Genomic DNA, 24847 nt, shown 5'->3' with positions numbered 1-24847 from the left:
GATTATACTGTCAGTGGTTATTTACAGTCAGTGATTATATACAGTCAGTGATTATATACTGTCAGTGATTATTTACAGTCAGTGATTATTTACAGTCAGTGATTATTTACAGTCAGTGATTATATACAGCCTCTGATCATCTTTATATCTCTCTGATGGTCTTGGAGTCATGTGACTCACTGTTCAGCAGCTCCAGTCGGATCAAACAACCAATGAAACAGTCGAAGTCGATGGCGTAACTCGTGTCAGAGAATCGACTGACGATCTCCTGGATCACTTCACTGTTCACCTGGAAACCTGCAAACACACAAACATATTCAACCTCATTAAGTTTGTGTTGTTGTTGTTCTACAGTCACACGCTTCAGTGTTTTCTCTTTGTGAGTCATGTGACACTACATGGACATGTGAACAGCTGCATGTTACCATGGTGATATCAAGCTCTAAGATGACACTGAAGCACTGACTTCAGACCAGCTGCTACGACCTCTGACCTCACACAGGAAACACAACAAGGACGGGGAGGTGATGAAACTGACATTGTCAACGCAATGTAAGATGTTACATGTAATAGTGAGGATCCACCAGGGGGCGATCTTTACTGGGACCATTAGAACCAGGCAGCACCTCCCGCCTTCACTCATGAATGTGGTCTCATTATCTTACCAGCTTCAGCCAGAGCCGCTCTCATCTCATGACTGCTCATCGTACCAGAACCGTCCGAGTCGTGACCCTTAAACACCTCCTGAAGAAGAAGAAGAAGATAATGAAGGAAGTTCTGCATCACATTTATTCACCAGCTCTCATTAACACATCCTATTAATCTGACAACAAGATTCTGAAGTCACAGAACTTCATTAAACAAAATGTCCTCACCAGGTATCTCTGGATCTTTGTCCACAGAGTGTGAAACTCCACCAGACCCAGTGTGGTGCTGCCGTCCATCTGAAGACCAGTTAAAGATCCTGTTCTGAGAGTTCACACGTTCTGCAAACACAAACTGAGTCCAACATCTACAGTTCACCAAAGGGATCAAATCACAGATTGAAAGATACGTCCATCAGGCTGATGATGCTGCGACACGTCTGCAGAGTGAATCCATCGGTTTTCACATCAGATCCTTCAGACAAACAACAGATGAGTTCATCAAACAACCTGAACACAACGTCTGAACCTGAACACAACATCTGAACCTGAACACAACGTCCGAACCTGAACACAACGTCTGAACCTGAACACAACGTCTGAAACTGAACACAACGTCCGAACCTGAACACAACGTCCGAACCTGAACACAACGTCCGAACCTGAACACAACGTCTGAACCTGAACACAACGTCCGAACCTGAACACAACGTCCGAACCTGAACACAACGTCTGAACCTGAACACAACATCCGAACCTGAACACAACGTCTGAACCTGAACACAACGTCTGAACCTGAACACAACGTCTGAACCTGAACACAACGTCTGAACCTGAACACAACGTCCGAACCTGAACACAACGTCCGAACCTGAACACAACATCTGAACCTGAACACAACATCTGAACCTGAACACAACGTCTGAACCTGAACACAACGTCTGAACCTGAACACAACGTCCGAACCTGAACACAACGTCCGAACCTGAACACAACATCTGAACCTGAACACAACGTCTGAACCTGAACACAACGTCCGAACCTGAACACAACGTCTGAACCTGAACACAACGTCTGAACCTGAACACAACGTCTGAAACTGAACACAACGTCCGAACCTGAACTGTTTCTTTCAAATAACAAAAGACTAATGAAATATTTTCCTTATTTCACTGAAAACTGTCACTTGGTGAAACTTCTCACTCTGAGCGATCACTTTGTCCAGAATCTGCTGAAGCTCGAAGGCTGAAATTTCGGAGTCCTGTTGAAGCAGAAGAAAATCAGACGTGAGAAGTTTTATCTGAATAGGAAGTAGAAGTTATCATTATAGGAAGTTATTATATTCAATTATATTTCTTTACATTTCCTGAGATTTGAACAAAGAGATGTTTGAAGTGAGGGTCCACGTCATTCTGTCCAACATCGGGCTGGAACACAGTTCAAGTATAAATTAGATCAAAATATCAATATTTTCTCTGTCTCTTCTCACAGTTTGGGTCGAAACAGAAAGTTTCTACAAAGAAAGATCTTAAACCTCATCGATGTTGACGTCTACGTCCTCCTCCATCGGTCTGAAACAGCAGAGACAAGATGTCAGTCGCTACAGAAGAACCACCGGTTCATGTCCATCATGTCTCACCTGCTGCGAGCCTCCTTCTCTGTGAACACCCTCAGGACGAAGCTTCCTTTGCGGTGCGGCTCGAAGGTGGACGGGACGATGACATATTCTCCCGGCTGCAGTTTGAAGCGGTCACACACTTCCCTCAAGTTGATGAAGTTTTTACTGCGAGCCACCGACTCCATCCTCAGCAGGACGTCCGGGCCCAGGTGGACGTTACTGCGACCTTTAAACTGACCACAAAAGAAGAATCATGTCGTCCTGACACGTCAACATGTCGTGTTGCATCATACACTGTAAAACAAGGCCGGTAAAGATTCTCTGTGAATACAGTATCCAGATAAATGTACTTTGTACCACACGTGAACACAGTGACAGCTTCCTGTTTGTTTCTCACCTCATCAGGAACCTGAGGAAACACAAGACACAAAATCAAACACGGAATCAAACACGGGAAGTACACACTGAGTGTGTCTGTGTGTATGTGAGTCTTTGTGTGTGTGCACCTGATAGATGGCAAAACCAATGGTGTTGAGGTCTCGTCCGAAGCGTCTCTCTCTGCGAGCGTCTTTCTGCATCAGTCCGATCAGGACGGTGCAGCCGTCCTCGCCGTCGTCAGGGTCATCGTCCACTTCATCAAGTCGGATAAAGAACTGAGGGTTTGAGCAGAAAGTGGCTGCAGAGAGAAATGATGTCAGGTTTAAAAAAGGAAACAGTTCCTCCACATGTTCCTGACGTCTGAAATCTCATCAGTGCAAAGAAATTCTGTCCAGATGTTCTTGAGAAATGACGTCGTCACTGTTTTAGTTTTTAATTTAGTCTTAAATCAGTAAAAACAACAACAAGGTTGATTTTGAATGAAGAAATGATTCAGAGGTCAGACGTGATGAAGACAAGCTGAGCAGAGAAGATGGCCGCCACGCTGCGGACTCGTGTTCAACCTGTGAACTTTATTCTTTTCTTCTCTTAAATCTGACGAAAACTAAAAGATGCTTATTTATATTTGAGATGAGAAGCAGGAGTTAGTACCGGCGTAGTTCCTGCAGCCGCCAGCGGTGGAGCCAACTCTCCACACGCCCTCAAACTCAGAACAGTTCCATCGACCGACCTCGTCCCTCGTCAGCGTGTCGGGTGTCAGGTTGCAGATGTCAAGGCGGGAAAACTGACACAGGAAGTCTGTGTAGGACATCCTGCAGACAGAGAAGAAGAAGATGAAGAAGAAGATGAAGAAGAAGATGAAGAAGAAGAAGATTGTGTCTGTCCTCACCAGAACTCTCCATCTTCAGCACAATAATCCAACTTCCTCTTCTCCTCTGGCTGAACTCCGTCCCACTTCTCCGACCTGACGAACCAAAAAAACACATCTTCAGTTTGACCAACAAATACAGACAAAGAAGACAGACGGATGTGATGGACACGTGGACAGGTGGATGTGAAGGACACATGGACAAACAGATGTGATGGACACGTGGACAGATGGTGTGCTTACTCGTCACTCCAGGCTCCGGTCCATTCCACCTGACCCCATGGGTTCCTGATCCTCAGCAGCTCCACAGGAGAACCACGGTGAAGAACCTGCAGAACCAGTGACGGTTAATGAGCCCACAGACTATTTGAGAGTGTCCCGCTGTCTGAGCATTTCCCATAATTCCTCACCCGCTCAGCTGCAGTGATTGAGTAGGCGTGACCTTTAACCAGCTTCTGACCGGTGATCGCCTCCGTCTCGTACGAGCTGGAAATCTGACAAACATGAAGCATGAACAACGATCACATGACTTCACAGAGAGATGATGTCAGAGATTAAAGTGATGATGTCAGAGATTTAAGTCAATGTTTACTAACAAATTATTTATTCAGTTCAAGTTATTCAGTCTGAACGAGCTGATCAACACAGAGCTAACAAGCTAAATCAGCTAATGAACAATAAGCTCAGTGTACATGTGCCACATGACTCTTCTCGTTAAACGTAAACAGGGATCGTGGCTCCTGGAGTGTTGAGGTTTGTCAGTGAGTCGTGTTTAAACAAAGATTTAAATGTTTACGTCGATGGAGCAGCCAAGCAGCGAGCCGAGCTTCAGAGCTTTCCACATGATGTTGAACAAAGAGGGTGGAGCCTCCTTCAGGTCGTAGCTCTCTGCGATTCCTCCGGTGAAATCCTCGAAGCCCTCAATGCTCGAACCTCCAGTCAGAGCCTCGTACGAACTGTTCACTCTGCAGGAGGAGACGCAGGAGTACCAACATCAGCACTGACGGTTTGAAGCTAGTTCATGAACAAAAGACACGTTAAACCTGCTGAGACGTAGAAACAGGAGTTTTATAGGAGTTTATCTTCATGGTCACACGTTATCGTTGTGTCTCTTTAAACTCTGACTGTCCCGCTCGTCTTCCACAGTTTTCCTCAGAACAAATTTCGCCAACTATGAAAAAAAGTGGGTCAAGCTGCTCTGAGCAGCTCGATGAACATGACGAGTACAAGTCATGACGACATCGAACCGACGGCACGATCGAGGAAACAATAATTCACTTGAATTGAAAATATATTTGTTAACGTTTCAGTTAAACTTCAGGAGAAGTGATGGAAGCAGCTGATGTTTCAGGTGGAAGTAAAAGAAGCTTTCAAATTAAAATTGAAACAGAAGATTTCTTCAAATTAAAAGCTGTTTTGAAGACTTTGATCAGGTTGTGCTGAGGATGTTTGTTAATAAACAGTGGTACCAGCTGACAGGTGAGTTACAGCGGGTGAGTTAGAGCGGGTGAGTTACAGCGTTACAGCGGGTGAGTTACAGCGGGTGAATTACAGCAGGTGAGTTACAGCGGGTGAGTTACAGCAGGTGAGTTACAGCGGGTGAATTACAGCATTACAGTGGGTGAGTTACAGCGGGTGAGTTACAGCAGGTGAGTTACAGCAGTTGAGTTACAGCAGTTGAGTTACAGCGTTACAGCGGGTGAGTTACAGCAGGTGAGTTACAGCAGGTGAGTTACAGCAGGTGAGTTACAGCGGGTGAGTTACAGCAGGTGAGTTACAGCGGGTGAGTTACAGCGGGTGAGTTACAGCGGGTGAGTTACAGCGGGTGAGTTACAGCGGGTGAGTTACAGCGGGTGAGTTAGGTGATTCACATCAGCTTCTATCTGTTTGTTTTCCAGGTGCGTCGACACCGAGTGTTTACTGAGTAAACGCTGCTGATCACCTCCGAGCTCCGCCCGACTCTCACACTTCCTCCTCAGGGATTTTGTGACTTGGGTGGAGTCAGACAAAATGAACTCTGTGTTGTGACGGACAGGAACAAATCACAGTGCTCAGTCTGTTCTGTTCAGAGTGAATGTGACAATGTGCTGTGGGCGTGTTCTCAGACTGAGTTCACAACATTTACATTTAGCAGACGCGTTGTCCAAAGCGACTTACAATAAGTACATTTGTCACAAGAGAGAAACCACAACATATCGCCATCGATGGGATAAAACGAAATATAGAAACAACTGTCAAGCCCTCATCTGAGGATCGTAACTAATCAGTGTCGCTGCTATCCGTCACGATAAATCCATTTATTTATGACAATAAATCATAGACTGTTTTTAAAAGTAAAGCCAATCCAGAGGCCTGTCTTCTGTGTAATGACCAGCAGAGGGCGACTCCACTGGTAGTTTCTATAGGAGTCTATAGAAACTGTTTATGTCTCAATCTCTAGTATGCACTGGGGCCTGGATACCACAGTTTGATTGACAGCTAGTTCTGTCCTATGGGTGCAGGTTGCAGGTGTGAGTCCTTGAGCTTTCAGTCAAGCTCCACCCACTGCTCCTCCAAATATGGTTAGTTCTGGTTCCAAAAAACCCAAGATGGCGCTGAACAAATGGTCAAACTGAGGCTTCAGACCAGCAGCTGACAACCCAACCGCCGACGTCACCGTGACTGTTTATTTATTCGGTTGTTAGTTTGTTGTTTATTTGTTTATCTCTGTCTCTTACTTGGCGTAGGCCTTCTCCAGCAGGGGGCTCCAGAATTCTCCTCCCTCAGCTGAGTGGACAAACAGCAGTTTCCCGTCTCTGGTCGGCAGCCGGTCGTCCACAACTACGTCCACCCACTCTCCGTACTGCCACAGCTGCACGAACAAGAAACACGATGTCACTCCAGTGCAGTTCAACCCTGAACGATCCAAACGTTTCATCGATCACATTCAGGCTTTCAGCTCCGACTCGTGGACTTCATCATTAGTCACAGAGGAATAATCAAGTGAGTGAACACGAGTAAATAGAAGTTTGTGTTCGACCTGAAAGTGGAAGATGCCGGCGTACTGAGACGTGAAGCTCTGAGCGGGAGGTACCACTCTGCTCAGAATCTGAGAGTCCAGAGTCAGAGAGGCGATGGCAGCCAACAGCCAGCAGTCACCTGACAGACAGAGAGCAGGTGAGGGTGTTCCTGTACTTGTGCCTTTGTGAGGACCATTTAGAGCATTCACCCACAGAGTGAGGACATGTTGAGTGAGGACATGTTGAGTGAGGACATGTTGAGTGAGGACATGTTGACCGGGCCTCACTTTGTCAAAGCGCTGTTTGAGGGTTAAGACTTGATTTCAAGGTGAGAGCTAGGTGTGTATTATGCCTCTGAGTGTCCTCACTAAGATAGAAATATAAACGTATTAGTGTGTGTGTGTGTGTTTTCTTACCCAGAGCTCCCTGACATATGTCGGTTCTTTTTGCTCCATCAACAATAAACTGAGGATCAGAACACAGCTCCTGATTGGACGAGACAGCAGGTGATTAATGACTAATGAGGAAGTAAATACACAAGTTGACGTAGTGACTCCTGTTGTTCATGTCCGTCACATCCAGACTTGTGTCGGTGTCTTCATGTACCTGTGTAAACTCACTTCCTCTTTCTTATTCTTCATATTAAACTCATCACACCTTACAGCGCCCCCTGCCCTGGGGGCCCCTTCCTGCCTTCTACATGTAAAGCTCAGTGAATGTAAATGGGTGTGTCCTTTGAAAACATGTACAGACAGACAGATCCCCCCTGTCCTTCACTCTGACTCAGTGTGATGTCTCACATCTGGACAACACAAAGCTCTCACCCTCGACTCTTCATATTTATAACACTGAAACATTGACGACGTTTGTTTTGGTCTCTTCATGTTAGAAGCTCATCACCCCCCCACTCACTCACAGGGAATCAGTGGAGGATCCTCTGCTGTGTCCACACTTCTCCTGGATTTAGACTTTATACAGCAGCTCTGAACTGAGGAGTTCAGGTCTGAAGCAGCTTTAGTGTCTGTCTCTCTTGTCTTGTGTCCCTTATGTTCAGGCTGTTTGTCCGTACGTACTTTATCACCAGTGCATTAAACATTCATTTGGACTAAAGAATGACCTGATCAGAATTTGGTGGTCAAAGGTCAAGGTCACTGTGACCTCACAAAGCACTTCTTTTATGCCTTGTGAACACGAAATGTCTGGATCCTTTCACATTTGGCACAAACATTCACTTAGACTCAAGGACATTAGTTATCTTTGTCTCTCTTTGTCACTTTGTCTCGTTGCTTTCTGTCTTTGTCTCTGTGTTTAATCAACGTAATGAACTCTTTGACTCATTCTCTGCAGTTTCTCTACTTTTTGTGTTTCTGTGATTTGTGGCTCTGCTCACCGACGGTCGCTTCCACTCCACGCCGATGGTTTTGGACGAGTAGCGTCCGAGCTGGTTGTATCCCAGAGAGTCCCAGGTGGCGGGGAAGGTGGTGTCACAGAAGAGCGAGCCAGTCTTAAGACACTCGCTACGCAACTGCTCAAAGTCCTGTTTGTTGAAGGGGACGGCGTTGGCCCGGCTGCCGACACCATTCTCATCCCGGGCCTTCCTCCTGGCGAGGTCCGCTGCCGCGCTCGTCATCGTGAGTCGAGTCCGGTGAGAGCCTGAAGAATCAGCCGAGAGTCTGCCAGTGTCTGAAGTTACTAAATACTGTTGGTCACTGTTCCGAGTGAGGCTCAGGTGTGTGTGTATTTGTGTAAGGTGGTCAGTTCAGGGGTGGAGCATTGTTCCAGGTGAAGCAGTGTGATATCAGTCAGAGAACAAACAGTCTGATAAACACTGACCAACACCTGGAAACAGGCCTGAGAGCAGGTCACACCTGACACCACCAGCAGGCGGCGTCATGGAGCTGCAGCGGCTGAGGTACCTCAACATCCCTAAAATCACAAACCAGGAAGTGAGTTGGTTCTCTGTCTCCACCTGCTGTCTCTGCTCAGGGTCCAGAGACTCCAGAGTCCTGAAGATGAGACAAACAATGATTTGTGTTTTCATTTTTTCGATTTTGTAAGATTTAGTTTAAACGTTTATTTCCATCCGTGTGCTGAACGTCACCATGTGAGGAATGTTGTGTTCAGGGACGCTCATGAACAAACCTGTGGCAGCAGGTTTTGGTTTCAGGGGTCAGAGGTCAGATTCTGTGAGCGCTCGGGTGTGTCCCACTGTGACGTCATCAAGCTCCTACAAGTGTCAGCGTTGTGATGTAGGTAAACAAACGAAGCAACCAATCCCGAGGCTCCATGTGTAAACACAGAGCAGCTGATTCATTATTCTTGTTTATAATCAAAGAATAAATGATCTGAGAGAAAAGTCTGAAACATCTTCAACATAAAGACACAACGTGGACGACGTGTTGACTCGTGTTCAAACACTCAGTCAGCTGATGTCAGGTCTGAGGCCTGATTGGACACTGAGACTCTGTCCGTGACGTCAGAGACAGACTGCTTCTCTGGTGTCCACATACAGTTAATGTGGGACATCTGCTTGTGACGTCACTTTTATTCTGTTTGTTTTCCGAGGGGGGGGGGGTGACCCACTCCAGAGAGGGAGTGTTGGGGGGACAGATAGAAAGAGAGAGAGAGGGACATAGAAAGAGAGGAAGAGAAAGAGAGAGAGAGAGACAGAGGTGAGAACGAGTGGTAGAGAGACATCAACAGATAGAGAGAGGGAGAGAGGGAGTGGTAGAGAGACAGATAGAAAGAGAGAGAGAGGGACATAGAAAGAGAGGAAGAGAAAGAGAGAGAGAGAGACAGAGGTGAGAACGAGTGGTAGAGAGACATCAACAGATAGAGAGAGGGAGAGAGGGAGCGAGGGAGTGGTAGAGAGACAGATAGAAAGAGAGAGAGAGGGACAGAGGGAGAGTTTGGGGGACAGATAGAAAGAGAGAGAGAGAGACAGAGGGAGAGAGGGAGTGTTTGGGGGACAGATAGAAAGAGAGAAAGAGAGACAAGGGAGAGAAAGAGTGGTAGAGAGACATCGACAGATAGATAGAGAGAGAGGCTCCTCCTCTGAGGGCGGAGGTCTCACTCTGACTTAAAATCTGTCAAACTTTGTTCAGAAGAATCTGCGGAGTTTTTCCGTCTGTCGGTGAAACTCTCCTCCTTCTCCTCCTTCTCCTCCTTCTCCTCCTCCTGCTCCTCTTCATCATGTCGGGTGTTGCCTCCACTCTGGCCAAGCAGCGGGCCTTGGCCGCGGGCTTCGGAACCAACGCGAACGCGGTTCGGTACCTGAACCAGGACTTCGGCTCTCTCCGGGCCCAGTGTCGCTCCGCAGGGCGGCTCTTCTGCGACCCGACGTTCGCCGCCGCCCCCGAATCTCTGGGCTTCAATGAGCTGGGCCGAAGCTCCCACAAGACCCGGGGCGTCACCTGGAAGAGACCCACGGTAAGAACCCGGTCCTGGTCCTGGTCCTGGACCTGGTCCTGGATTTAGGTTAGGATGGGTGTGTTTGTTCGGAGGAGTGGGTGCGGTTGGAGGGGCGAGGTGGCCGGAGGTTGTGTGTGGGGGGGGGGGGGGGCGACCTGAGGCAACTCATTCTATAATCTGTGTGTGTGTGTGTGTGTTCTTGTTCCTATGTGTTGTGTGTGTCTGTTTGTGTTGTGTGTTTGCGTGTGCCTGTGTGTTCTTGTACTTGTGTCTGTGTGTCTGTGTGTGTTTGTGTGTTCTTGTACTTGTGTCTGTGTGTGTCTGTGTGTGTTTGTGTGTTCTTGTACTTGTGTTTGTGTGTCTGTGTGTGTTTGTGTGTTCTTGTACTTGTGTTTGTGTGTGTCTGTGTGTTTGTGTGTGTCTGTGTGTGTGTGTCTGTGTGTGTTTGTGTGTTCTTGTACTTGTGTTTGTGTGTGTCTGTGTGTTTGCGTGTGTCTGTGTGTGTCTGTGTGTGTCTGTGTGTCTGTGTGTGAATGAAGAATAAAGTTGTGTGTACTTCTTGTTTAGACTTCAAGTTCTATGTATTTTTCTTCACGGGGACACAAAACAGTTCAAATCATTCTCGTGTTAAATGTAAATACGCGACACTCCATTTGTTTACGTTCACCTGTAGGACACCTGAAGATATTTAGAGACACCTAGTGGTGAAGTTACATGTAACAGCTCTTCGTCTTCTACGGCTCCTCTTCTTCATCCTGAGAGATTTGTGTTCTTCAGTTTCACGTCCGTCACGTGTTAGAAACCTCAGAGACACGCCCACTCACTGAGAAGTTTCCAGATGTTTCACTAGAGGCTGCAGGAGAAGATCCAGAACACGTCCAGAGACTCTGACTCAGACATTTGTATGAGTTGTTGTGTTGTTAAAACATCAGCAAAGTTTTCACCGTCCTCCACCTTTGTTGTAGTTGTGGTTCTTGGTGTGTGTTTTGTGAGTTTCTCAGCAACCTGAGATAATCTTCTCTTCTTTCTACATGTCTGCATCATTCAAATTCAAAGACTTTATTTTCATTGCACAGTCGTACTTTGTACACTAGCACAACGAAATCGACCGATACAAACAGGTAATATGCATAAGTGTTATATTGCACCGTTAAAAACAGATATTACAAGTGTTTTATTTCACATTTGCATTATTGAGTCAGATATCTACATTTGCATTTAACATTGCTATCGCCCTGTTGTACAAACTGTCTCTCAGCCTGTCTGTCCGTGACCTCAGGACCCTGAACCTTCTGCCTGAGGGCAGCGGCTCAAACAGCCGGTGTCCTGGATGTGTGCTGTCTCTGAGGATGCTGCGTGCCCTTCGAGACAGTGGGTGCTGTAGAGATCCTTTAGGGAGGGGAGGGGGCGGCCGATGATTCGGTTTTAATGACCCTTTGCAGCGCCTTCCTGTGTGCCGTGGTGCCGCTGGAGAACCACACAGAGATGCAGTAGGTCAGCTCTCGATGGAGCAGCGGGAGAAGATGGTCAGCAGCTCTCGCTTCAGGTTGATCCTTTTGAGGATCCTCAGGAAGTGGAGTCGCTGCTGGGCCCTCTTCACCATCGCCGTGGTGTTGGAGCTCCACTGGAGGTCTTCATCTATTTGCACCCTCAGAAGCTTGAAGCTGGTCACCCTTTCCACACATTCCCCGTTGATGTAGATGGGCTGCAGGTCGGACTTCCGTCTCCTAAGTCAACAATCAGCTCCTTCGTCTTGGAGGTGTTGAGGACCAGGTTGTTGGGTCAGTGTTAGGGGCGGGACATGTCCACTGGACCATAGCTATGTTCAAATACTCCATTTTGCTTAGGAACCTTCTTAACTGAGTGAAATAACCTGAAGTGTTTCAGCAGTCAGAATGTTGCTTTTTTTTTAAGGGGACACTGACTCAGACATTTGTATGAGTTGTTGTGTTGTTAAAACATCAGCAAAGTTTTCACCGTCCTCCACCTTTGTTGTAGTTGTGGTTCTTGGTGTGTGTTTAGTGAGTTTCTCAGCAACCTGAGATAATCTTCTCTTCTTTCTACATGTCTGCATCATTCAAATTCAAATTCAAAAGACTTTATTTTCATTGCACAGTCGTACTTTGTACACTAGCACAACGAAATCGACCGATACAAACAGGTAATATGCATAAGTGTTATATTGCACCGTTAAAAACAGATATTACACTAAGTGTTTTATTTTAGGGAAGTGACAAACTGTACAGAGTAAATACTGAATACCGATAGTTTACCGATATATCTGGATAATATACAAAGTGTTTATGGCACAGAAAAGAAAAGGGTTGAATGTCCCACAGTATTATTGCACGTGGCCTGCAGCTGAAATGACTCATGATTGAGTCAGATATCTACATTTGCATTTAACATTGCTATCGCCCTGTTGTACAAACTGTCTCTCAGCCTGTCTGTCCGTGACCTCAGGACCCTGAACCTTCTGCCTGAGGGCAGCGGCTCAAACAGCCGGTGTCCTGGATGTGTGCTGTCTCTGAGGATGCTGCGTGCCCTTCGAGACAGTGGGTGCTGTAGAGATCCTTTAGGGAGGGGAGGGGGCGGCCGATGATTCGGTTTTAATGACCCTTTGCAGCGCCTTCCTGTGTGCCGTGGTGCCGCTGGAGAACCACACAGAGATGCAGTAGGTCAGCTCTCGATGGAGCAGCGGGAGAAGATGGTCAGCAGCTCTCGCTTCAGGTTGATCCTTTTGAGGATCCTCAGGAAGTGGAGTCGCTGCTGGGCCCTCTTCACCATCGCCGTGGTGTCGGAGCTCCACTGGAGGTCTTCATCTATTTGCACCCTCAGAAGCTTGAAGCTGGTCACCCTTTCCACACATTCCCCGTTGATGTAGATGGGCTGCAGGTCGGACTCCCGTCTCCTGAAGTCAACAATCAGAATCAAAACCTGAAGTGTTTCAGCAGCCGCCATCATAAGAACTTTTTGAATTCTCTACTTGATGAGGAAAGGAGCTTCAATGCTTCCTAACCTATCTCCTTGAGCAGAGGAAACAGGAAGTAGATCTCCGGCCTGACAAGCCACCCAATCTGTTCTATTAAGAATGAATGGGGTTGGAGCAGTGGCGCTGTTACATCAGAGACATTTGACGTGACAATGTCATCATGTCATCACATGTTATTATAATCGATGTGATGATGAGCATGAAATTTCTGATTTCCTCACATGACGCATGAACACAACAGAGATCCCAAATACCAGAGAGATGAGTCACTACGCTGAGGATCAGAGGGGCTGGGGAGGACACACACACACACACACACACACACACACGCACACACGCACACACACACACACACACACACACACACACACACACACACACAGTACTATCCCAGCCTCCTCGTGCAGATGTGTCACTGAGTGTTTCTCCGTCAAATCAGGAAGTGGAACAGAGGAAAGGAGGGAGTGACGAGTGTAACACAACATGTTGTGTTTCAATCTGACCAAACACACACACACACACACACACAGGTGAAGTTAAGCTAAATCATCTCCACCGCCCCCTGGTGTCTGGCTGCAGTATAGGTCTAAACCCCTCCTCCATGTTGGCAGATGGGACATGGAGACGTTAAATAAATGATACGTTTGGTTTTATTTGATTATTTGATGATATAAAAACTCCCCTGTTAACTTGAGCGTCCTCGTCTGTCTCTCAGTCTCACGTCTTTCTGTCGTTTGTCAGGAGCTCGTCTCCAACCCTGAGTTCATCTTGGGCGGAGCCACCAGGACTGACATCTGCCAGGGAGCTCTGGGTGAGTTTTCCTGACAGTCCTCAAACACATCATAACAGAGAGCCTATTTGTTACTGAACATACGACAGCTTACAGACTTTCCCTGAACACACCACAGCTTACGGACTGTCCCTGAACACACCACCTACATGCACAGTGTGTGCAGGAAATGAAAGCCTCAGCTGGCTTTGTGTGAGAGAGGCCTTCAGGTGTATATCATGTGCAGCTTAGGTCCACGTCTCTCTCTTAAGTCCATGTTCTCTCGTCACGACGTCACGTGAAACACAGAACATAAAAAACACACGAGGAAACAAACACCGTAAAATCACATGAGGTCGAAACAGCTGAACTGAAACTTGATCTGCTGTAATCAGAGGGCGCTGCCATGCTGAGCCCGATTGGCTGAGCAGGAAGAGGTCTGCCAGCTATTGTTAGAGGGCGAGAGACACTGACTCAAACATCAGAGAGAGAGGGAGTTATGAGCTGTTAGCACACACACTCAGAACCACAGAGTAAGAGACACACCCTGCAGTGTAGTGGCTGTTGTGCGTCAGCAGCGAGTCGTGTCTATGTTAAACCACAGCAGCAGATCTCTGACTGTGTTGTGTAACATCATGAAAGTTTAAACTTGAAAAATCTCAAACAACAACAAGACTCATTCTACAAATATTTCTGCTCCAGGAATTTAGTCCAGAGCTGCAGGCGTCCGTTCACTTGGACTTGAGAACGAACTTATTCTGTGTTTGTGCTCAAAATTCAAACGTCAAGAATGAAACACTTTAGCTGTTTCCCAATTCAGCCTCCGCCTCCTTTGGAGGCTGCATTCAAAGACATCACATTTCAAGGGCTCACAGGCCACCATGTCCCAGCATTCATTGCGCTTATGTGATAAAGAGATAATGGTGGCTGGAAGCAATGAGACCAAAGTGTCTGTGTCAGTGTAGCAGCTAATGCTACAGTGTTAATAAATGTCTCCTGTCAGTTCACGGCTCAATCATGACAGAACTTCACACACATGTACAATGTCCGTCCAGGTGACTGCTGGCTGTTGGCGGCCATCGCTTCCTTGACCCTGAACGAATATGTGATGGCCAGGGTTGTTCCCACCGACCAGGGCTTTGGTGACGATTACGCCGGCATCTTCCACTTCCAGGTACCAGATGTTGGACAACAGGATCAGTGACAGACTTATTATTACAGTAACGTCTTTATATCTAGATCTGACAGTCGTCCTGAGTTTCACAGTTAACTGACGCTCTGGGACTGTTGCTATGGTTACCTGACAGAGGTTAAACAGTGAGGAGAACACACGTGTTTAATAAACTAAGTGGAAACATGTGAAACTAGATGGGTCTTAACACAGAACCCTGCAGAACCCTGCAGAACTCAACTAATGTTAAAACAAATGTTCTTCAGAACAACTAGTGGTGAAGCTGTAGATTACAACCACCTGCTGAATCCTCCACTGTGAATCAGCCTGTTACAGGTTGAACAACGAAGGAAAACAACAGTAACGTGACCTGTTTTATAGAGTTGGAAGACAGGAAGTAGAGTTCAGACCATTGGGGTACGTTTTGTAATGTCTCCTCTGTCTCTGCTGTGTAGTTCTGGCAGTTCGGGGAGTGGGTGGACGTGGTGATTGATGATCGTCTGCCCGTCAAAGATGGAGAGCTGATGTTCGTCCACTCGGCCGAGGGGAGGGAGTTCTGGAGCGCTCTGCTGGAGAAGGCCTACGCCAAGTAAGAACTTCCTGAAATATAACCCGACAACTTTCACACAACCTAATTGTGCTGCCACCAGCTGATGTCTAAACGAAGGATTAGTTTCACTCTGACATTCATGCTAACGTTCTCGCTGCAGAGTGAACGGCTGCTACGAGGCATTGTCCGGAGGTTCTACCACCGAGGGCTTCGAAGATTTCACGGGAGGCATCGCTGAGAACTACGACCTTAAAAAACCTCCGCAAAACCTGTTCCAGATCATCAAGAAGTCCCTGGAGGCCGGAGCGCTGCTGGGCTGCTCCATCGACGTGAGTTTGTTTTTCTCTGCACACAGTGAAAGATATTTGAAATGTGATAATTCAACTATTTCATCTTGTCCTGGCTCCCAGTCACAGTTCAGACTTTTACTTTTGTCGTAGTTTTGAAACTGAAACAGACGTTAAAGCTCAGACTGCTCAGATTTACGGTCTCGACTCTTTAGAATTCTTAGGAAGTCTTAAGAATAAACCATCGACAGGTTCCTTTTGAAGATGCTGAGGAAACGCTCACTCGTCTCTGTTTGTGTCGTGTAGATCACTAGCGCCGCAGACTCAGAGGCCGTCACTCGTCAGAAGCTGGTGAAAGGCCACGCCTACTCACTGACCGGCGCCGTGGAGGTAACACAGTGTTCTGACAATGACATCATGCCAGGTGAGAATCAGATGACATGGTGATGATGTGTTTTGTTTCTTTTTTGTTTCCAGGTGAACTACCGGGGTCGGCAGGAGAAACTGGTGAGGATGAGGAACCCCTGGGGTCAGGTGGAGTGGACCGGAGCCTGGAGCGATGGGTAACCATGACAACCACAGCACCTGAACACAACATAACACAACTGCATATCAGACATACAGCGATAACTCTGAGCTTATCTACCCCCCTGTTCTGCTGCTGTGTTACACAGATCTTCAGAGTGGAACTCTGTGCAGGGAGACTGTCCACACGCCAACGCTGAGGACGGAGAGTTCTGGTAGGTAGAGTCTGGACAAGGACAGATAAACCTCGAGCTTGACCCATTTTACAATCTGTTCATTAAATGGTAAGAGATCTGAGGTCAAAGGTCACAAAGTCCTAGAAACGTCATACAAAGGTGGAACTGATGGTGTTGGTTGTTTGTGTGGAGTGAGAGTTCTTCCCCGTCCTATCTCTACAGGATGTCCTACAATGACTTCCTACGTCACTACTCTCGTATCGAGGTTTGCACCCTGACGCCTGACACCATCGAAGACGACTCCGTCAAACACTGGAGCGTCAGCAAGTTTGACGGCACCTGGAGGAGAGGATCCACCGCCGGAGGCTGCAGAAACAACCCCTGTAAGTGCTGAGCCTCCTCGCACCTGTGCAGACTGGTCTCACTGACTGGGATGAAATGAATCTGCCCTAAAAGTTAAATCTGTATATTCAAGTATGAAATTCTCCAGAGATCCAGATTGACTCTGTCTGATCTTCCCCTGACAAGCGTCGCTACCTGGTGCCCAATTGGAACAGATTTGAGATCTGGAGAGATGTACACTGTTATCCGTAACGTTAGCATTAGCAGCTGTTTATCTCCCAATCCATCAGAAGCAAACTACATTCGTTCACTTCTGTCTCCAGAGGTGAAACAGCACCAATGTTTCTTCATCACCTGCTAATCAGCTAGTCCTGGTTAGTGTGCTGCTCAGAGGACCTGGTGTTTTAACCTGGTCAAAGACCATCACTACCACCTGCTCCAAAAGGAAACTGTATTGAACCTTCTAAGAGTTCCATGTTGAGAGGTGATGTAACCGTTTCTTCTTCCTCAGACACATTCTGGATGAATCCACAGTTTGTGATCAAGCTGGAAGAGGAGGATGATGACCCAGATGATGGTGAGGTGGGCTGCAGCTTTGTAGTTGGTCTGATCCAGAAGAACCGCAGGAAGCTGCGGAAACAAGGGGAGGACATGCACACCATCGGGTTTGCCATCTACGAGGTGAGAAGACAAAGATCTCAAATATGAAAGACACATGAAATGTGTTCTTTTAACTGAAATTAAACACAGACGTGTTATATTTTTTTCTCTGTTTTATTTCAGGTTCCCACACAGGTGAGCACCGGACCACGTTACACCTTCAGGTCAAAGGTCACTGGAAAGAACACTTGATCATTTCCTCAAACCTCCACCCACGACACACCACACGTTCTAGATTCATCTGTTGAACAATGAGCAGCAACTCCTGAAAATTGTTGACGTCAGATAGTGGATGTAACTTTATTTAAGAGGTTTTTCCTCTAAAGCTGATTTCAGTCATGAACTCCTGAAACATTACATTATGTCTGGACATGTTGTGTAGTCATGTTGTGTAGTCATGTTGTGTAGACATGTTGTGTAGTCATGTTGTGTAGACATGTTGTGTAGTCATGTTGTGTAGTCATGTTGTGTAGACATGTTGTGTAGTCATGTTGTGTAGTCAGTGTGTGTAGTCAGTGTGTGTAGTCATGTTGTGTAGTCATGTTGTGTAGTCAGTGTGTGTAGCAGATTGTCGACTCGTTCACAACAACAGGAACATGTGGGGACATTCAGGTGAGGGGTGGAGCCTGTAGAAGAGCAGGAGGCGGGACATGGCGTCTAAACTCTGCTGTGAAAAGATCAGTGTTGTTGTTTACAGCTCGTCCACACGGCGTCTGCCCTCATCACCAAAACATCTGGAATCTCCTCGTCTGTCCAAGTGGACGTCTTCGTCTTCTAAAAAGACCAAAAAATACATTTAAAAAAAAAGATCTGGAGTCACATCTGAAACACACAAATAACATCTCAAAGCTTCCTGAAGCTCGCAGGATATCAATCATGTATAATTTTGAGCTGTCCTGATTGGCTGTCATCCCTCCCTCAGTTCCACGGGCAGCGTGAGGTGCATCTGGATAAGAACTTCTTCTTGAGCCACGCTCAGACGGCGAGATCAGAAACCTTCATCAACCTGCGTGAGGTCAGTTCTCGCTTCAAACTGCCTCCAGGAGAATATCTGATCGTCCCGTCCACGTTTGAGGCGCACCTGAACGGAGACTTCTGTATCCGAGTGTTTTCTGAGAAACAGACAGAGACTCAGTAAGAGCATGAGACACACACACCACGTAAACCAACACACATACACACACACACACACACACACACACACACACACTCTCACACACACACACACACACACACTTTTCCGTTTACACAGTAAACTCAGACGATGAAAACGTTCATTCAGAGCAGCTACAGACACGTGTTTGTCCAGTGGTGTTTGTTTATGTGTGTATGAGTGTGTGTGTGTGTGAGAGTGTGTGTGTGTGTGAGAGTGTGTGTTTGTGTGTGTGTGTGAGTGTGTGTATGAGTTTGTGAGAGTGTGTGTTTGTGTATGAGTGTGAGAGTGTTTGTGAGAGAGTGTGTGTTTGTGTGTGAGAGTGTGTGTGTGTGTGTATGAGTGTGAGAGTGTTTGTGAGAGTGTGTGTGTGTGTGTATGAGTGTGAGAGTGTTTGTGAGAGAGTGTGTGTTTGTGTGTGAGAGTGTGTGTGTGAGCATAAACCCGACAGAGTGAGGACATTTTGTCCGTCCTCACGTCTTCAGTGTTTGAGGGTTTCACTTGGTTAGAGTTCCTTTAGTTTGGACGGTTAAGGGGCGAGGGAATGCATTATGCAAATGAGTGTCCAGTGTGTGTGTCTGTGTTGCGTGTGTATTCTAACACGTGTCGACTCTCTTCCTGTCAGACCGTGTGATGATCCGGTTGAAGCTGAGCTTGAGGACGTGAGTTACAAACATCAGTGAAAATTCAAAATGGCTGCCGTAACAAACACAAACATGAAGTAACAACATCTCGTTCTAGCTGCAGCTGGTTAGCTTAGCTTAGTTTAACTTAGCTTAGCTTAGTTTAACTTAGCTTAGCTTCATTTAGTTTAGTTTAGCTTAGCTTAGCAAACAGATTCCCGGTCCAACCAACGACTTCTCAAAACCAGGAACAGACGGAGTTTTAAATGTTTAAACTTTTATGACTGAAAAATTTCAACTGATTGATTCAAGAAATATGAAGTTCATGTTTCTGAATTAAGAATCTTTAGGATGAATATTTTTAATGGTACTTATTTAACTTACAACTTCCTCTCCTTACTTGTATAATTTATTAATTCAATTCACTCATAATATACATGATCTCAAGGCTCTTTACATAGAAGGTCAGGATCTTAATTATATGTACAGATTTTAGACACATGAAGCTTTTGAAGATTCTCCAGGAAATGACATCACAGGAAGTAGAAATACTCACGTTGAAACTGGAGATTTCAAAGGTCGACCTGAAAATTAGTGTGTTTTTAAACAGAGAGACAGAAATTAGAGTAAAATACATCCGAGCTGAAAGTCAAATGAAATCTTTCTGTCACAGAAATGAAACAAGATGTTCAAGACGTCGACCTGAGGACATGTTTATGTCCTCAAGACAAAATAAATTGAAGATGAAATGAATCTAATGCCACACAAAATAATTTAATCCATTTTACTGTGAGTTTGTCTGTCACCAGTTTCACTGAATAATAAAGTTTTTCTTGAATATTGTGTCCAGGAGACAGTGTCAGATGAGGAGGTGGACGCAGGATTCAGAGGCCTCTTCTCTAAACTCGCCGGAGACGTAAGTTCCTGTTAGTTTGTCTGATTCACACGTGATGACGATGTGCAGCGTGGACACCGTCGAGCTCGAACTGCTGAGATCAGATGAGACACAATGAGTCCGGACTCAGACGAGACAGAACCTCAGAGTCGAGCTGCTCCGTCACATCAAAAGTACGAGGGACTACGTATCCCATCAGGCCAGGGAGTGAGTCAGGATGTAGATCTAGTAATAATTCCCTGATGACCAATCAGAAATCAAGCAGATCCCTTTCAGATCTATTTTCAGATGAAGAACTCCATAATTACCGTGTTCACCGTGCACAGAGGGCAGGCATGCTACATGCTAACTTATGCTACATGCTAACAGCTAATATAGGACAGAGCAGCAGGATTAATATACAGATGAAAAGATGAATTCATAAAAAATCAACAATGGAAACAAGTTACAGTTAAAACAGTTAATTATTAAATCCAATGACTGACAGTTTCTTAAAATGTAAAAGGACTCGCATGTTTATAATGTGGTTACATGAGCCTGACATGAACATCAAGAGGTGGAGGCTGATCCTTGGAGAAGTGTTGACCTGAGGAGACGCGTGGTGCCGTGTGTGATGGCGTGGTGCCGTGTGTGATGGCGTGGTGCCGTGTGTGATGGCGTGGTGCCGTGTGTGATGGCGTGGTGCCATGTTTGATGGCGTGGTGCCGTGTGTGATGGCGTGGTTAAACTTGTGTTGTGTTTCAGGACATGGAGATTTCTGCAGTGGAGCTGAAGACCATCATGAACAAGATTGTCAGTAAACGTGAGTTCACGTGAAGCTCAGACACATTTAACTTGAGTGCCCTCTGCAGGTGGAAACTTAAATCAGGTTTTTAACCTGGTTAATGTTAACGTCAGCTGAGTGACACTAGGAGGCCCCGCCTTAGAACTGCAGTCAACCAATCACAGTCTCGGAAACAGCCAATCATTGACGCTATGTCAGCTGGTTGAGCTGTTGACCAGTTATAACAGAGTGGTCCAGCTGACCAATCAGAGCCGACGGGGCATAATCAGGAGGGGGGTCTTATCGAGACAGGACTCTCAGACAGAGGAGCTGCAGCGATGGACAGTCTGAGGAAAGCGTTTCTGAACATTGGAGCATGAAAACATTTTACACTTATAATTCCTTTAACTGCGTCTTTAACTTCCTGTTTCCAACAGGAACTGACATCAAAACTGACGGCTTCAGTATGGAGACGTGCAGAGTGATGGTCAACCTGATGGACGTATCCTTTAAGATGAAACTCACGATAATGTGTGGCTTTGTTCAGGTGAACTCACCTGTCTGCAGCCATGATCTGTATGACATCACACATCCTCTGTGGATGTGAATATATCTGTGATCTTTAACCACGCAGAAGGACAGCGGGAACGGGAAGCTCGGTCTCGGAGAGTTCGCCACTCTGTGGAAGAAGGTTCAGAGATACCTGGTGAGACGTCACCTCTCATCTGCAGAATCCAACATGTCTGACTTCACCTGCCGGTGTTTAACGTCTGTGTCTTCATGTGTCTGTAGTCCATTTACAAGAAGAACGACTCTGACAACTCTGGGACGATGAGCACTCCAGAGATGAGAGTCGCCTTCAAGGACGCAGGTCAGCTTTTATTTCTCAGCACTGGTGACACCTAGTGGCCCGAGGCATTATATTTTTTTGTCATCCGTCTGACTGATTCTTGTGAACACGATATGTCCAGAATGCATTGAGGGAATTCCTTCACATTGGTGCAAATGTTCAGTTTGACTCACAGATTAACAGATTAGGTTTCAGAGGTCAAGGGTCACAGTGACCTCATATTACAACAGTTATTTATCTACTTATTTCCTCTTATCCAGATCAAACAGATTTTGACTCAGGATTTAAGACTCAGGACTCGGACTCAGACCTCTCATCTGAATCAGGATGAATATAAACTCTGTCTCCTTATGTTTGGTCAGAATCTCTCAGCTTCAGAGAAACAGTTCAACATGTTTGAGGTTAAACAATTCAACCTGAATCCTGATGTTTCTCTTCTGACTCACGTCTCAAACCTCCTCCTGTTCAAAACTGTGGTGAATCATCCCTCACAGGAATCTGCTCACTAACGTCTTTTACTCTTCTTCTTCTCTTCATGTTCTCACAACTAAATAATGATGTTTGTGTTTCCTCTGCTGCTGCTGGACTCTCCACGTGTCACTGTCGGTAAACTGATGATGATGGTTTGTTACGTTGCGTCCTGTAGAGTAACAGCTGTGTTAGCATTAGCAGTCTTAGCATTAGAAGTGAGTGTCGTAGAAAGTATTGAGTTCTGTGTCATATTCAGAAAGAAACTACCAAATAAAGTTTATTTTCTATGAATGTATATGTAATCGTTTTGTATAACATCAAAATAATCGATTTTAAGGTGAAAATGAGTTTGAGTGAGAAGTGGAACATCGTTTGCTGTTAATCAGTTAAAGAACCAGATGAACTGCAGATTCCTCATCAAACATTTCAATAACATGAGTTTGTTTGGTGACAGTATGTTATATGTATATCTAATCCTGCGAAATGCTAACTAGCCTAGCTGAGCAGAATGGCAGTGGTTGTGTTGGTATTCTCTGTTCTACTGCGCTAACTCCGTCTGTCGTCCTCCAGGTTTCACCCTGAATAACACCATCTACCAGCAGCTGGTGGCTCGATACTCCGACCCCGACATGACCATCGACTTCGACAACTTTGTGGGATGTCTGATGAGGCTGGAGATGATGTTCAGTGAGTCAACACTTCATTTACCTAGCAGAGCTAGCAGAGGAGCATTTACGCAATGGAGAAACATTTTCTCCTGTAGATGTGAACGTTAACGTCAGAACTGAATTGAATCATAAAGTTTAACAAACAGACTGACCTCCGATCAGATGAAGACAACTAAAACTGAACTGATCCTGCTAACTTACAAAAGGTCTGAGATTAAATAAATATAAAAATATTTCTACTAGTATTTGGTCTTATAAACGTTTCCATGGAGACAAATCCCATCCTTGGTTTTCAATTTTACTGAAACAAGTATTTTGCAGTAAAATCAGTCCACATGACTGTTTCCTCCCATGATGCATCTGTGTTTATATTTAGAGAACGTTGAATAAAATGATCTGTTGACTGGTTTTAGTTTCATTTGATTCAACTGTAAAATGTTTTATTGTTTTCACAGAGTTCATAAATCACATCAGAGAATTAAAGATTTTCTTATTAATGAATGAAATGATCACGTCACCAGAGGATTCGTTACCTCACGAACGTCTTCGTGTACATGAGGCTGAAATGTTACGATCATTTTAATTAACATGATTAAAAACAGGTTGATGTGTTTTATAATGTGAGTTTCTTTTATAAGAAGAGGAGTGAGTCCAGTTTTAATTAAACATACTGATTCATATGATATAATAATTGTATGTGCAGTAAAAACAAGACACTCGAGGCAGATTGTCTCTTCAGATCAATTCACCCTGAATCTAAAGTTTTTTCCTCTGTGATCCGTCTCCTGCAGAAATCTTCAGGAAGCTCGACGCTCACAACAGCGGCTCCATCGAGCTCGACTTCAACCAGGTGAGAACGAACACGCTCGACCCTGCGGAGCCTGGACCTGGTCTGTAACTGTGTTCAGGTTCCATCAAGGTGTTGACGTGTTTCTGTGTGTGTGTCTTGTTTGCAGTGGTTAAACTTCGCCATGATCTGAGCCGTGACTTCCTGTTCGCCCTGAGCCTCGGTGTTAACTCTGCACGCCATCTTCCTGTTGACAGCCGCTGCTTTACGCCAACTGCTCATGTTTACTATAACGCTTGTGTTTACTTATCTCTACACAACCTGACTGACAGCCGCTGTCAAGTCAATACATATATTCACAAATACCTCTTGTTTCTGAAATCAATTAAACATTTGGGAGGAATTCAAGTTGTCTCTGTGTTTAATTCAAACATCTTTTTGCTAAGCATGAAAACTGTGATAATGGAAAAGCTGCTAGCTTCGCCACTCAAAGAAGAAAACAGAAAAGGTTACTGTTTGAGAGGTTTTTTATTTTAATTTGGTTGCTAAGGAGCTAACATTTGAAAGCTAGAGAGCTAACATTAACTAGTTAACACTTATTATTAGTTTCAGTGTTTCAAAGTGTCCGGTACAGGGGAGACTATAGCTCCATTAAAAACATCAGTTCAAATGATTGATTGTAAATGTATAAATTATAAGAACTAGAATAAATTCACCAAGATTTTATCTGTGAGCCAGACATTGGTGGCAAACCTTCTGCTAACAAGCTAACACTTTTCACATTCAGATGTGTTTCATTTGAGGGGACTTGTTTAGCCTAGCTTAGCACAAAGACTAAAACCAGGGGAAAGTGTTAGCCAAACCTAGCACAGAGGCTGGAAACAGGGAGACCAGCTTTGTCAAAACACAAACAAACATTAAAAGCAGGTTATTCTTGTATCTGTGTTTATAACCAGTTAAATATTAAACAAGAGCTGATGTCATGGTAGCTAAGAGCTAACGTTGTTAATGACAGACTCTGGAGTAGTTTAGCACAAAGACTGAGAGCAGGGGGAACGGTTAGCCTAGCTCCATCTTTACATGTTAGCCCACAAGCTATCCTGTGGTTTATTTGACTAGCTAACTGGAGCTAGCTGCTAATAAGTAGAGGTTAATCTAAACTACACAAACTACAAGAACCTTCTCACTTCAACACCAGCAACAAACTACGTCAGAGAAAATAATCCATCTTTACGAACCGTCACTTC

At 45.4% G+C, this 24847-nt stretch overlaps 2 protein-coding genes and 1 long non-coding RNA gene across 4 annotated transcripts in view; 2 read left to right on the top strand and 1 right to left on the bottom strand.

Moving 5' to 3' along the window:
- LOC138411188 (uncharacterized) overlaps positions 1 to 2277 on the top strand; it is a 5970-nt gene extending 3693 nt beyond the window's left edge. Inside the window, exons 2-4 of the long non-coding RNA XR_011243845.1 lie at positions 355 to 552; positions 669 to 1930; positions 2136 to 2277. This is a non-coding gene — a long non-coding RNA (uncharacterized lncRNA). The remainder of the gene's footprint in view (positions 1 to 354; positions 553 to 668; positions 1931 to 2135) is intronic.
- Positions 1 to 9081, bottom strand: part of LOC109647544 (calpain-2 catalytic subunit-like) — an 11117-nt gene extending 2036 nt beyond the window's left edge. The window contains exons 1-20 of the mRNA XM_069530438.1: positions 8650 to 9081; positions 7898 to 8513; positions 6924 to 6993; positions 6528 to 6646; positions 6226 to 6359; positions 4305 to 4473; positions 3919 to 4002; positions 3752 to 3837; positions 3530 to 3604; positions 3292 to 3452; positions 2769 to 2938; positions 2660 to 2671; positions 2284 to 2495; positions 2179 to 2215; positions 2006 to 2071; positions 1848 to 1905; positions 1055 to 1119; positions 876 to 944; positions 666 to 744; positions 181 to 297 (exon numbers count right to left, since the gene is read on the bottom strand). Of these exons, the coding sequence (XP_069386539.1) occupies positions 181 to 297; positions 666 to 744; positions 876 to 944; positions 1055 to 1119; positions 1848 to 1905; positions 2006 to 2071; positions 2179 to 2215; positions 2284 to 2495; positions 2660 to 2671; positions 2769 to 2938; positions 3292 to 3452; positions 3530 to 3604; positions 3752 to 3837; positions 3919 to 4002; positions 4305 to 4473; positions 6226 to 6359; positions 6528 to 6646; positions 6924 to 6993; positions 7898 to 8137 (2023 nt within the window). The 5' untranslated portion in view covers positions 8138 to 8513; positions 8650 to 9081. The remainder of the gene's footprint in view (positions 1 to 180; positions 298 to 665; positions 745 to 875; positions 945 to 1054; positions 1120 to 1847; positions 1906 to 2005; positions 2072 to 2178; positions 2216 to 2283; positions 2496 to 2659; positions 2672 to 2768; positions 2939 to 3291; positions 3453 to 3529; positions 3605 to 3751; positions 3838 to 3918; positions 4003 to 4304; positions 4474 to 6225; positions 6360 to 6527; positions 6647 to 6923; positions 6994 to 7897; positions 8514 to 8649) is intronic.
- A 12-nt stretch (positions 9082 to 9093) lies between these two features.
- Positions 9094 to 24008, top strand: LOC109645117 (calpain-2 catalytic subunit-like). 2 transcript variants are annotated; one of them, XM_069530440.1, is made up of 21 exons: positions 9094 to 9936; positions 13652 to 13721; positions 14735 to 14853; positions 15306 to 15439; positions 15561 to 15729; positions 15994 to 16077; positions 16165 to 16250; positions 16362 to 16427; positions 16611 to 16771; positions 17242 to 17411; positions 17514 to 17525; positions 18313 to 18524; positions 19169 to 19205; positions 20017 to 20082; positions 20806 to 20863; positions 21262 to 21326; positions 21462 to 21530; positions 21617 to 21695; positions 22716 to 22832; positions 23605 to 23663; positions 23770 to 24008. In XM_069530440.1, the coding sequence occupies exons 1-21, from the start codon at positions 9700 to 9702 to the stop codon at positions 23791 to 23793; spliced, it is 2094 nt and encodes a 697-aa protein (XP_069386541.1). In that variant the 5' UTR covers positions 9094 to 9699; the 3' UTR covers positions 23794 to 24008. The 2 variants fall into 2 exon arrangements, with proteins under 2 accessions (XP_069386541.1, XP_069386540.1); XM_069530439.1 differs by having other exon boundaries at positions 21459 to 21530.
- Positions 24009 to 24847: the final 839 nt, after the last annotated feature.

This window comes from Paralichthys olivaceus, chromosome 8, assembly GCF_024713975.1.
Source record: "Paralichthys olivaceus isolate ysfri-2021 chromosome 8, ASM2471397v2, whole genome shotgun sequence".
Taxonomy (NCBI): domain Eukaryota; kingdom Metazoa; phylum Chordata; class Actinopteri; order Pleuronectiformes; family Paralichthyidae; genus Paralichthys; species Paralichthys olivaceus.
Note: the sequence above shows the minus strand (reverse complement) of the source record. Positions and strands in the feature narration are given on the sequence as shown.